Raw genomic sequence first — 13,783 nt, 5'->3', positions numbered from 1 at the left:
AGATGTTAGGGGTAGGTTCTTTACTCAGCGAGTCGTGAATTCATGGAATGCCCTGCCAGTAGCAGTGGTGGACTCTCCCTCATTATGGGCATTTAAGCGGGCATTGGATAGGCATATGGAGGATAGTGGGCTAGTGTAGGTTAGGTGGGCTTGGATCGGCGCAACATCGAGGGCCGAAAGGCCTGTACTGCACTGTATTCTTCTATGTTCTATGTAAGAATAGTTTAAGGAATGTTAAGGTCAATTAGGCACACAAAATATAATTAATATTGCAGTGGAGGAGATGAACAATATAAAAATGGTTAAAACGCTTTAGATAGACTGCCATCACTTAAGATCCTGCTGTTTTGCAATGATTACAATCTTCTTCAGTCTTGGAAATGGAGTCTGAATCAAAGCAGGTAAGAGAAGCAAAAATAGAAGAATATGTAAACAATAGTAACCATAATAAATAAAAGCATAAACATGATTTAAAGAAAAAAAAACTAATAGCTTGGCAAACAGCTGATTTTAGAATTTGAGCAAATAAAATGGGAGATTGTGGTACAATAATTTCACCAGACTAGTAATGCAGATAGGCATGTTCAAATTCAACCATGGCAACTGGTGGGATTTAATTTAATAATAAACCTGGAATTAAAAGTATCAGCTTTGGTTACCATTAAATTGTAATTAATTGTTCAAACACCTTTCTTGTTCACTAATGTCCTTTGGAAAATGGCATCTTCCATCTTTGGCCACTCATTACCACTTGTGTCTCTAGATCCTCAGGAATGCTGTTTACTTCCCTCAGAAGTAGCAGTTCAAGGGCAGTTAAGGATGGCAAACAATGGTTGCCTTGCCAGTGATGCCTATATCCCATGGAAGAATAAAGAACAGTTTATTATACTAGAAAATAACATTATAGAATGAAAATTGGGAATAATTTTAAAAGTTTTAAACAAATGCAAGAAGTATCTTTCTCTAAAAGACAAGAGCAAACTAAACATTATAATGTATCAGAATAATTGAGCATTAAGAAAATAGGAAAACCTTTAAAAGCATTGACAGCAGAAAAGAATTTGAAGAATGTAGTAGATAAATCAGTAAAACAATTAGGAAGGCTAACAGAAGCCTTGAAATAAAAGTATCAAGGGATGTAATTCAGTAGTAATTTGAATTTGAATTTCACCTCAATTGAAAAGGAGGGCTGTGATGAGAGTAGGACCACTTTGGATAAAACCACAAGTAACAGTAAAGAGATGGCAGAAATGTTAAATAATTACTTCAGTTTGACATTTACCAGGCAGATGGAACAGGTAGACATAACACTGACTAAAAGACAAAAATGATTAATAAGTGCAATTAAAATATCAAGGGTACATATTGAATAAAGAAACTAAAACAGCCCTTAATCTGCATGGATTGCATCTACATCTAATAGTATCTAGGGAAGAGACAATATTAATAGCACATAATAATTCAATAGAAAAAGGTGCCAGTGAGCCAGTAGAAAGCTAATGTTATTCATTTATGTAAGAAGTGGGACCATACGTATCCAGGGAATTAAAGGTCAACCAGTTTAACATTAGCGGAAAGAAAAAATTGAATTCTCACTAAAGGAGAGAAGAATACCTAGATATTAAAAATATTATAATGAATAGTTGATAGATTTCCAAAGTGAAAATCTTTCTTAGCCAACCATTTTTTTGAGAAGGGTAAAGAAAATAGGCAATGATTATGTTGCATGTCTAGATTAGTCATGATTCGGAGATGCCGGTGTTGGACTGGGGTGTACAAAGTTAAAAATCACACAACACCAGGTTATAGTCCAATAGGTTTAATTGGAAGCACACTGGTTTTCGGAGCGATGCTCCTTCATCAGGTGACAATCACCTGATGAAGGAGCATCGCTCCGAAAGCTAGTGTGCTTCCAATTAAACCTGTTGGACTATAACCTGGTGTTGTGTGATTTTTAACTTTGTCTAGATTAGAGTGGTGCTGGAAAAGCACAGCAGGTCAGCCAGCATCCGAGGAGCAGGACAATCGATGTTTCAGGAAAAAGCCCTTCCTAATGAAATAGTTTTACATTAGGAAAACTAATGAAGCACCTGCAGTACGGCATAGTGGCTCAATGGCTAGTACTGCTGCCTCACAGCACCAGGGACCCAGGTTGGATTCCCACCTTGGGAGCCTGTCTGTGTGGAGTTTGCACATTCTCCCAGTATCTATGTGGAAGGGCTTTTGCCCGAAACATCGATTTTCCAGCTCCTCGGATGCTGGCTGACCTGCTGTGCTTTTCCATCACCACTCTAATCTAGACTCTGGTTTCCAGCATCTGCAATCCTCACTTTTGCCTAATGGTTATGCTGCAAGTCTAATTTAAGTGAATTTCTGAAGTGCTCTATTGTAGATAAATCAGAGAATGTGGAGTCAGGGGAAAGGGTCAGAATAGATTGCTGGTTGGCTTCAAGACAGAAAGCAAATAGAGAGAATGATAGATATTCAAAGTGGAAAGTGGTATTCCACAAGAGTTGATATTAGGCCCACTACTGTTTGCAATTTGCAAACTCCAAATTGTTGTTGGTATTTTTGGTATACTTTACATAAAATTTGGGGTGAGGGTTGGGAGTGAGTAGTCAATGCTGAGGAGGACAGCTCTATATTACCAAAGATATGTAGAATGGGCAATTAATTGATTAATGAAGTTCAACATAGTTGCTTGAAAATGTGAGGTAGTATATTTTGCTTGGAGGAACAGGAAGTCACTTATTATTTATTGGGTAGAGAAGCAAAATAATTTGAATACAAATACACCATTCACTAATATTTGCACTTCAGATTAGCAGCATCATTTATTTTGACAAGTGCATTGAGCTCTGTCAAAAGCAGTGTACTTCGATTAGATTCCCTACAGTATGGAAACAGGCCATTTAGCCCAAGTCCACATCAACCCTCCAAAGAGTAACCTACCCAGACCCATTCCCCTACCTTATATTTACCCCTGACTAATGCACCTAACACTATGGGCAATTTAGTATGGCCAATTCACCTGACCTGTACATCTTTGGATAGTGGGAAGAAGCCAGAGCACTGGAGGAAATCCAGGTAGACACTGGGAGAATGTGCAAACTCTACCCAGACAGGCACCCAAGGTGGGAATCCATCCTGGGTCCCTGGTGCTGTGAGGCAGCAGTGCTAGCCACTGAGCTGCTGTGCCGTACTGCAGGTGCTGGAGATTTGAAATAAAAACAAAATGCTGTAGAAACTCTATAGGTCTGGCAGCATCTCTGGAGAGATAAACAGTAAATGTTTGAGTCAGACATGATTTCTTCTTGAAACAGAGTAGGAAAGTCATGCTAAACCTGCATTAAACCTCAATTATATGACCTTACAGTTCTGGTCACATTTTATAAAAAGAATGCAGAGGGTGCAGAGAATTTTTACAAGAATGATACCTGGTGCACAGGCATGCACATCAAGAAAGGATTGACAGGCTGGATGTTTTCTCTCTTGGGAGAAAGAGGCTCATGTGTGATCTAATAGAAATCTTAAACAATGTGAAAGGTTTTGAATGAGTAAATACAGAGAGAATATTTCCTCTCCTGGAGAATTAAAGACCATCAATATAAATTAGTCACCAAGGAAACCAATATGTAATTCAGAAGAAACTTCTTCACTCATCTCTTACCAAGAATGTCAAACTCATTACCACTGGGTGGGTTGAAGCTTGTCTTAAATGTTTAAGGCAAATCTGGGCAAACAGAAGAGGGCAATGAATTGATTGTATATTTAGATTCTGGGGTGATTTGATTGGACCATAAATATCACCATTGATTTATTGGACCAAAATGGCCTGTTTCTGTGTAGCTAATCTAATCTAATACAATATAATCTAATGTAATTTCTGAGTCCAAACAGTTTTATATAAATGATCAGTGACAAATAAAGATATTCAATTATCTTATCTGATAGGGTTTAGAGGTGAAAGATGAATTGTACTGGTTCAGTTTCTCCTGGGGAACAATGAAATATTGACATATAGTTAAAGAGAAGAACGTTGGAGTGCTTCTCATTTAGCTTCATCATTAGTAGACAGTGAATTCTATCTATCTAACCTGATTAACCTGTTTGACAGTAACAGGGGATTGAAGGTAATGTATAATTATGCACTTTCCCAAGTATTTGACAATACCTTTAGAAAATAGAGATTGTTTTAATTGTATTTTTAAAATGATGTGGTAACTGTGTAATTGGCTAAGGGATAGGAAGTGGAGATGATATATGCATTGCCTACTGCAGCTTAAATAACGCACAGACACTTCTAAGGTTGAGCACAGCCAATTGATTTTTAAAAACAACAATTTTCTAAAGTATTTGTGGCATTTTAAAATCTCAAATAAAGTCACTGCAAAATTTAGACTCTGTTGGCAGAATAGTGCCTCAGAATTTTGCTTTGCCACATGAAAGTCAAATGCTTGGTTAATTAATTGAGTGTTAGAATTTCTGTTTAAACAAAGAACATGTATTAACATATTTAATAAATGCATAGATGGAGTAGAAGCCAATGTACAGATCTTCCACTTAACAATACTTGAATTCTGGAGGCAATGATGAATAAAGTTTAGGTCTAATTGCAAGAAATGACACCTGACCAACATGTTTTGCTTCAATTTCAGACACACTATGACTCATTAGGGAAAAAGGGAATATGGCCATGGGTCAACAACATCCTTCCATGATTAGAATCCAAGAAATTCAAAAGGGAATCCATGAAGCTAGGCGACTTGTAGTTTCGTTCAGTGGTACACAGTCTGATAGAGAATACAAGCGCCTGGAGAGTACTTTGATCAAGATGCTGTTTGAGTTAGATGCAGTAGACACTGATGGCAAGCCTGACATCCAGCATGGCCGTAGAAGTGCAGTGAATGATGTGGAGGGACTGCTCAAAGAGTTAGAACAAATTGCAACTCATCCATCACGCCTGAGGGTGGAAAAGGTCTTCAGTGATGCACAACAGTTGGTTACCAATGAGTTATCTTCAGCTGGGGGTTTGATAACTGAAGAATTTGCTGAGCGCATCCAAGAAATTATATTTCAACTGACACAGGTGAAAACAGGAGGAAAAATTAGCTTGAGGAAAGCTAGATATCGAGCTTTGACCAAGATTTGTGCACTGCAGGACATCATTGAAAATTGTATTGGTCGGCAAGCCTTATCTTTACCTCTGTCTGCAGATACACACCCTTCTGTTCCCAAGATCAACTCTGTTTTATGTGAAGTTAGCAAAGCAAGATGGGATGTAATTGGCCTGCTTATGAACCTGAATACCTTGGAGAACTGTGCACATCTTTCCCGTATTCTCACAGGATTTTTAATGCAATTGGATGCAATTGATGTGGTTGGGCACTCAGAAGCAAGAAACTATCGGAAACGTGTAGTGCATGAAATCAATTGTTTACTCGAACACTTGGAGATTGAATCAGAAGGCGAGGCTGCAGGTAGTTACGATCTAGCACAAAATCAGTCTATCAAACAGATAGAAGAAATAGGGAAGAAGACGGCACATTTAAAACAACAGCTGCTACAACTAGAAAATGCTTCTGACCTCCATTTCAAACCAAAAGGAGAACTGCAAAGTGTTCTTACTGAATTAGATAAAGTAGACATTGGCAAAAATCCATGTATCCGTGAAGCTAGGAGAAGAGCTGTAGTTGATGTGCAGGCTGTAATAGCTTATGTTGACCTGAAAGAGACGCTTGCAAAGAGAGCAAACATGGAAGAGCAACTTAGGGATGAACATCCTTCACAGAAAGCTATATGGCAGGTTCTGAGCGATTTGTCAGAATTTCAAAAGCAGGTATTGTCATTTGATGGAGACAGAACAGACAAGAATTACATGAGACTGGAAGAAATGCTCACAAAGCAACTCCTAGCACTCGATGCAGTAGAGACCCGAGGGAATGATGGTGCTAAGGTTGCCAGAAAACAAGCAGTGAAATTTGCTCAAAATATTCTGAATTATCTAGACATGAAAACAGATGAATGGGAATATTGAATAGCAGTTCGATGCATGAAGTATAGTGTTTTTGACTCATGCTTTGCACTATTTCTATTCATTTAGAAGAATTGTTGAGGCACATTTACCACTATCAGGAAGATTAAAGTTCATATCATTAAATTATGTAATTGATTTAGCTAGATTTTTCAAAGAAAATTAAAGTTTTTCTTACATTTTGAATAGTAATATAATGAATGCTATAAAGGTGGTTTGGTATTTCATTACATCATTAAAATTGCAAACAATATATGCTTTGTTAGGAGCAATATAGCAAGGCAGTGAATTATAATATTTTGAAATCGGCAAAAGAATTGATAGATTTAGACCCCAGGTGTTACCGTATTAATGCTGGTTTTCAGCCATTCATATTTTTCTTGGGGTTCATTCATCTCCAGCACGTCAGCTGACTAGCTGAGATAACTGGGCCTTGACCTGCAAGCAAACCATTTCATTGATAATAGTTCAGATGGAGTGCTGAAAGTGAGCACACTAATTTTTAATTTTTTAAATTTGTTTGTGTATTTATTTCTATTGCCATTGAATAAGTCTCCTATTCTCCCTCAACTATGTGGGCATGCAGTTGTGTAGCCACTCAAGTACATAGTTTGTGGAACTAACAAGCCCATGCACAAGCAGTAGATTTTTAAAATTTGTGCAGTTATACAATTATCTTGAAAGCAACCCAGAAATGCAAAACATAAGCTACACATGGTAGAGAGAAATTTGAGAAAATGTTAAATTTACATATTTTAATGTACATTTACCATGCTAGCATGTTATCCCACTGGCCTTATTGCTTTCCCCTAAGAATCCATCTGTGTTGAAGAAATAACATGGAGAAGTATTAGATGAGTTTGAAGGTAAAATAATTGAATGTTATTGTTAAAGATTTGACCCACAGAGTTGACAATAATGTTTCAATGATGTATCTCCCGTAGGGAGATATTTTGTCAAACATTTACACACTGCACTTGAGAATGCTTCCTCGATTTTTGAGAGTCTGACAATTAGCTTGTGTAAATGCATTATAGCTAGAGAGATTCTGTATAGACAATTGTACTTCATCAAAATGCAGTTTAGGTAACACCAAATAATACCCAATGAAAGTAAAATAATTTAGTGTATTTGAATATATGTACATTTTCCTGAAATTAAACAAAGGTTGACTGGCTGTTTTAAACAAAATTGGGGATTGGTAATTAGGTTAAGATTATTTCAGTGCTCCTTTCAATATTTAGCAAAGAAACTTTGAAAAACTTTAGGATTTTACTCTGGCTTAACTTGATAGTGACTCCAATATTTTGTATTGTGTTTACATCATACAAAAATGATTCAATCTTTATATACTTTCCACTGAATGAGACCAAAGTTAAGTAAATTAATTGTACAGTTTAGTTAAAGCAAACCAAAGTGCATTATTTGCAATGCCCTTTTCAAATGAATCAATCAGTCAATCTATATAGTCACACTATATTCATCATGGCTGTCCTCATCCCACAAAAGCTGATTCAGTCTGTTGTATCAAATGAAATAACAATGTGTCCCCAATGCGCCCAGAAATTAATGATATATGACATTAATTAACTTCTAACGATTTTAATTGATAGTACTGAATATTGACTTAATCAGCAGTTGTCTTGAATATAGTTTAAACCTAAAATATCACTCATCATTAATAGGGGTTGAGAATTATAGTTAAAACATTGTATTTGAAATGTTGGGGGCCTTATAGCAAATTGAACAATATCAATTTGCATTTATAATCAGAAGTACATGGATTCAGCAATGTTTTTACTTTCCAGTTAAAAAACAAGTAAGCCTTTTTTTTTGAAAAATGTGTTTGTATGAAGCCTCTTAAATTTTTCTTTTTAGTGAGGGTTGATATTTCCTTTTTCAGTATGCTGCATCACTAATGTGGAGTAAAATTTAACTGGATATGGCTGCAGTTCGAATCAAAGGATTGAGTTGCAGCAGCTTGATATTCATGCTCCCATGCTTGTACTGTACTTGTATATTTTGTAAATAATAACAGTTGCTCTTTTTTAAAGACAGAAACACATCAATCATAAATTGCTTAAAATATGCTCTTAGAATTCATCCATATCTCAATATCTGTGCTATGCATTTGCTGAAAATGTATCGTTAAATGCCTTAGTTTTGTAATGGATCAAAAATTGCAATACCTCAACACTGAATTTAAAATACCATGTTAAGAATAATGCAGATTTGTAGCACAATATTATTGTGTCACAAATAAATCTTTTAGCAAATTATTCTGGTACCTGCAATACCGATCAGTTTCTTTTTACACTGCTTAAATTCAGTATCAATCAACTGACTATACTTTTTTAATCAGTTGGATGAATATCGTTAAAATCAACAGTTCAAAATTCATCTCTAAAAAAATTACAGCAATGATATCAGCTGTGAAATATTAATTTTAAATTGCACTAATGTAATTTTTTGAAAAAATAAATTTGAACAATTTTTTTCTAGTGTGAATTGGCAAACCAAACAATGCTGTTAATATTTGCTCAATTGATATTGAAATGCACTCTCTTCTAAAGTTATTGATTATAACAGATTTAAAAGTTTCAGCAAGTGTCCTATTGATAATTATATTTTTCCAAGGGTCCACTTGGCCAATAATAACTTGAACTGTTGGATTATGGGATGATTATATTTAAAAATATAATCCTCTGCATTATCAGGTTGTACTCTACCTTCGAATAAGTTTCATTCTCCATGTGATTTCTATTTAAGATTTAGGGTATCTCCAAAGAAATTGTTTTTCTAGTCACGTTTCATCATCAACAAACAAAGTATTTTATTTAAATAATACTGCCATACTAAAGATTAATGGTTTACTTGAAATATTTAAATATTACTGATCAGCATTGTGTGTTTTCTTTGGTATGATAATGTTAATTTTTTTGAATTGTTTGAAATAAATAGCAACTTCTCAATTCAAATACTTGGCATAAATTCTAAGTTTCTGAGTTCATTTTTCAAAGATTAAAAAATGCTATTTTGCAATACATCAATCTATAATTACAACAAAATTTTATTAGTATATCTGTGCAACAAATAATTGCATTTGAAAAAACACTTAATTGTTTTCTTTGACTAAAAATAGCAGCCCAAAGAAATTAATTTTATTTTCATGGGTGTACTGAGTTTCTAGCTAATCTTCAAAGACCGGCATTTGACAAAATTGTGAATTGTTTATAAACGCTAAATGTGTAAATTCATGTTAAATTGCTATGTGCAGACTGAGGAATTAGTAGCTCCAGCGTACTATGGTTGTCATGTGTTTCACAGTTTTAGAGACTTTGGTGAACAAGCTTTGGCAAGTTGTTGGAGTGCACTGAGTAAAACTTCCAACATCTTGAAGGAAAAGGGTAGCAAGTATCTGGGAATGACATCATCTCCAAGTCAAACATTAGCCTAAGTTGAACATATATTGCCATTCCTTCATAATTGCGTGGTCAATATGCCTGCACTATTGCCACATACAACAGCTTATTGAAGAAGGTGACTGATATTGTCAATAACTTCTGACCCTGCCAGTAATGCCTAATCCTATGGCAGTATAGTTTAAGATAAAAATTGAAACTATTTGATTAATGTATTCTGAGAAGACTGACATGAGCATTGAAATCGTGGATAAATAAACATAGAATAAAGTATGGGAGTATGAAAGTGCAGTAAGACAAAAGGTATTCAGGTGTTTGATTGAGGTCACATTGGTGTTTTTAAGACGCTATGCATAAAGTTTTTTTTTCATATTGGTATTCTGCTTGAGAATTTGTGCACCAATATTTTCATAATAGCCCTGTTTCAATTTCCAATTTTGAAATGTGAACATGACAAACTAGTGAATTAAAAACAAAATGAGACTAAAATCAAAATACAGCAGTTCTGGCAGCATTTATGGAGACAAAAGCAAAATTAATATTTCAGATTTAGATGATCGGTCATCTTTCTAATTTTTAATTCAGAATTTCATCCCTGCAGTATTTTGCTTTTGTACTAATATATCTGAGACACTTAGATTTTCAGGGCTGAGTTATCAGAATGTGAAGAGTGCAGATGACACCCAGGTTTGCAGGTTGACTATCCTCATAAGCCACCAGGGTGCATTGTTTATAGACATGATTCGTTTCCACATCGTGTAACGTTATTGCAGAGTTCAGCTTGGTGTTGCTTTGCTGTACTCTAGATTCTGAGGGCACCACTTATGAATAAATCAAGCAAGGCTGTATGCTGTCAATTTACTGAGACCAGCTTCTTTTCATTTTATAAGTAGCCCTGCCATTTATTTTGGTGTTTTGTTTTGCTGATCATTTTTGTCTATGCCATCACATGATTCAGGCTTGCAAAACTCAAGAGTGTGTTTACTATTGTATTTCTTGTTGAATGGTGTTAAAATTAAATGTTATTGAAGTTTTGATTGATTAAATGCATGTTTTGTTTGTCTTGACTGAAACCCAATTCAGTGTTTCTGTGAATATATTAAATAGAATAATTTGGCAAATAAAACTTCGTATCATCTGCCAATTTATTGTTTACCATTCAAGGTACTGAGCTACAGGACAAAACTATTGTTATAAAGAATTGTAGAATATGGAATCTGTTAATTTTTGGGGTTTTTCTTTGTATTGCACATTTTGAATCTGCACAATGCTTGTCCTTTCAAAGCGATTTGTTTTATGAATCAAGCAGTATTATGCTCTGCTGTTTGGTTTATTCTTAACTGCATTTTTAAAAAGTATTTTTATTGAAAAAAGATTTCTTACAAAATTACAACAATAAACCAACAATAATGCTACTCTTTTTAAAAAAAATTTAAAAACAACAATATAAACAAAACAAAACTATACTCATGTGCAAGATAAACAGTCCAGTAGAAGTGATAAATAAATAGCATCACTCAGTGCAATGAAACAATAGCTCCCGACCTTCAAGAGCATTGAATATAACACCTGCATTTATTCTAAATTCTTCCTGTCAGGGTACCAAGTTCACTAAATCAGATCGTCATAGCTACACAAAAGCCCTAATTAGAATGGCAGATAAATCTATATCTAGGTAATCCAAATAGGGCTACCACGTCTGATAAAAAATTTCAGTGTTTTGGTGCACCATATTTGTAAGGAAGTCCAGGGGAGATATGTTCCATGATTAGCTTACTCCAGCCAGACAGGCTTGAGGGTTTTCAGACACCCAATACATCAAAATATTTTTCCTCGTGCAGAAAGTAAACATATTAAAAAGCTTTCTCCAAAGAGTGTCTAAAGAAGATAAATTGGGCAGGCCCAGAAGAGAAATCAGGTCCATCTTAATTTTGGTCCCCAAGACCAAAATCCTGCTATTAATCCTGCCATAGCACTCCAGTACTCCAGTACATCCGAAGCCTGTGGCAGGACCACAGACAGTGAGTGAGAGTACTTATTTTACACTTGAGGCAAACTGAGGATACTCACACCTTAAATTTCAAGAGACGGTCTGGGGCCAGATGCACCCTATGAAGAATCGCCAGCTGCATAGCATGGGTCCTATTACAGATATTGCACTTTCCCAGATATCCTCCCATGTCTCAGAAGAAATCTCAACTCCTACCTGTCTCTCCCATACCTCATATAATTGCTCAATATCATCTGATGGCCCATTCCCCAACAGATGATAAAGAGTACTAACTGAGAGAATGCTCTTGGCATAAAGTACCCTCTTCTCTGTATCGGTTCTGTAAGAGTCGGTCAAGCGCATAGTTCCTTTTTGAATAAAGTCCCTAATCTGAAAAATATGAAAAACATCTCTGCTAGATAATCCATACTTGCGGCTTACTTGGTCAAAGGGCATCAATGTTTTGCCCTCAAATATTTCACCCAAACAAGAAACTCCCCTAGCTCCCCAGAGTCTGAATCTGGAGTCCATTATCCCTGGCCGGAACCCTGGCATACCAACTATACCAATTATATACTCTCAATCTGTCTCATTGCCCTCCACGCTTTGACAGGATTAATAATTATTGGATTACGATAGTATTCTGCAGCTGTCCTCATTTTATCTAAGGACAACAGGCTAATAAGGGGTCACTTTGCCTGGGAGGCCTCAATATCCAACCATATTGACACCAGGTCCTCACAAGCCCAATTGCTCACAAAAGATAAAAGGGCGCTTAATTGATATCTTTTAATATCCGGGAGATCCCCTCCCCACAGACCTTGGGGCAGTTGCAATTTGGTGAGCTTACTAAAGGGCCGCCTATGGTGCCAGATAAAAGAATTAAACCAGCTATTAAGTCTCTTAAATATTTACCTGGGAAAAATCAAGGGAAGCATTCGCATGGGGTATAGCAAACAAAGAAGGACATTCATTTTAATAAGGGCTACTTGTCCTAACCAGGATATTGGAAGAGCCTCCCATCTTTGAAGATCTTGCTTAATTATGTCAAACAAGTGGATAAAATTAGCCTTAAATAACTGATCGAAGACGGAAGTAACAAAAATACCTAAATAAAGAAAACCTCCCAGTGACCACTTGAAGGGGAACCGTGACTCACCCTCAACATCAGATATTCCCCCAAGACTCCCCATAGGTGTAGCCTCCAATTTGGAAAAATTAATCTTATAGCCCAAAAAACGAGCCAAATAGATTAATACATTGTGTCAAATGAGGTACAGAAACTACTGGGTTCAACAGAAAGATAACTACGTCATCCACATATTATGTGATCTTATGTGCCTTTGATCTCACTTCTGGGGCTGTTATGTTAGGGTCCCTATGGATAGCCTCTGACAGCAGTTCAATCATCAGTGTAAAAGATTGTGGTGAGAGGGGACAACCTTGCTAACTGTCCCTACAAATACTGGATCTTACTCCATTGGTGAGAACCTCAGCCAGAGGATTGTTATAAAGGACCCTTACCCATCTAATAAAGACTTCACCTAAACCGAACCGTTCCAGGGTGTTAAAAAGATATGGCCACTCCTCCTGGTCAAACCCCTTCTCTGCATCTGAAGAGATCACCAATCCCTGAACAGATTGCTGCTGACACGCATGGACCATATTAAGTAATCTCCTAATGTTGTTGGAGGATCTGCGACCTTTTGTAAAATCTGTCTGATCCTCTATGACAATGGAAGGCAACACTGTTTCCAGCCCTTAATGCAAGAGTCTTAGACAAAATTTTAAAATCAAAATTTAAAAGCGAGATGGGCCTCTAAGAAGCACAGTCCTCCAGGGTCTTCCCTTTCTTAAGGCTGAGAGAGCTTTTGGTCTCTTTCATGGATGGTGGGAGTCAATCACAACTGTATGAGTAGTTGTACGTGTCCAGCATCGGCGCTGGCAATATATTTACAAATTCTTTGTAGAAGAACTGGCTCAAAGGTAGAAGACAGAGGGTGGTGGTGGAAAGTTGTTTTTCAGACTGGAGGCCTGTGACCAGTGGAGTGCCACAAGGATCGGTGCTGGGCCCTCTACTTTTTGTCATTTACCCAAGTGATTTGGATGCGAGCATAAGAGGTACAGTTAGTAAGTTTGCAGATGACACCAAAATTGGAGGTGTAGTGGACAGCGAAGAGGGTTACCTCAGATTACAACAGGATCTGGACCAGATGAGTCAATGGGCTGAGAAGTGGCAGATGGAGTTTAATTCAGATAAATGCAAGGTGCTGCATTTTGGGAAAGCACGTCTTAGCAGGACGTATACACTTAATGGTAAAGTCCTAGGGAGTGTTG

General features: G+C 36.5%; 1 protein-coding gene across 3 annotated transcripts in view; it reads left to right on the top strand.

Moving 5' to 3' along the window:
* bag5 (BCL2 associated athanogene 5) overlaps positions 1 to 10,582 on the top strand; it is a 28,191-nt gene extending 17,609 nt beyond the window's left edge. For all 3 annotated transcript variants that reach the window (XM_043697507.1, XM_043697508.1, XM_043697509.1), the window contains exon 2: positions 4,659 to 10,582. In XM_043697507.1, coding sequence (XP_043553442.1) covers positions 4,691 to 6,037 — 1,347 coding nt within the window. In that variant the 5' untranslated portion in view covers positions 4,659 to 4,690 and the 3' untranslated portion in view covers positions 6,038 to 10,582. The remainder of the gene's footprint in view (positions 1 to 4,658) is intronic.
* The last annotated feature ends 3,201 nt before the right edge of the window (positions 10,583 to 13,783 follow it).

This window comes from Chiloscyllium plagiosum, chromosome 10 (genome assembly GCF_004010195.1).
Source record: "Chiloscyllium plagiosum isolate BGI_BamShark_2017 chromosome 10, ASM401019v2, whole genome shotgun sequence".
Taxonomy (NCBI): Eukaryota; Metazoa; Chordata; class Chondrichthyes; order Orectolobiformes; family Hemiscylliidae; genus Chiloscyllium; species Chiloscyllium plagiosum.
The sequence above is the reverse complement of the archived record's forward strand: the minus strand, read 5'-3'. Positions and strand labels throughout refer to the sequence as shown.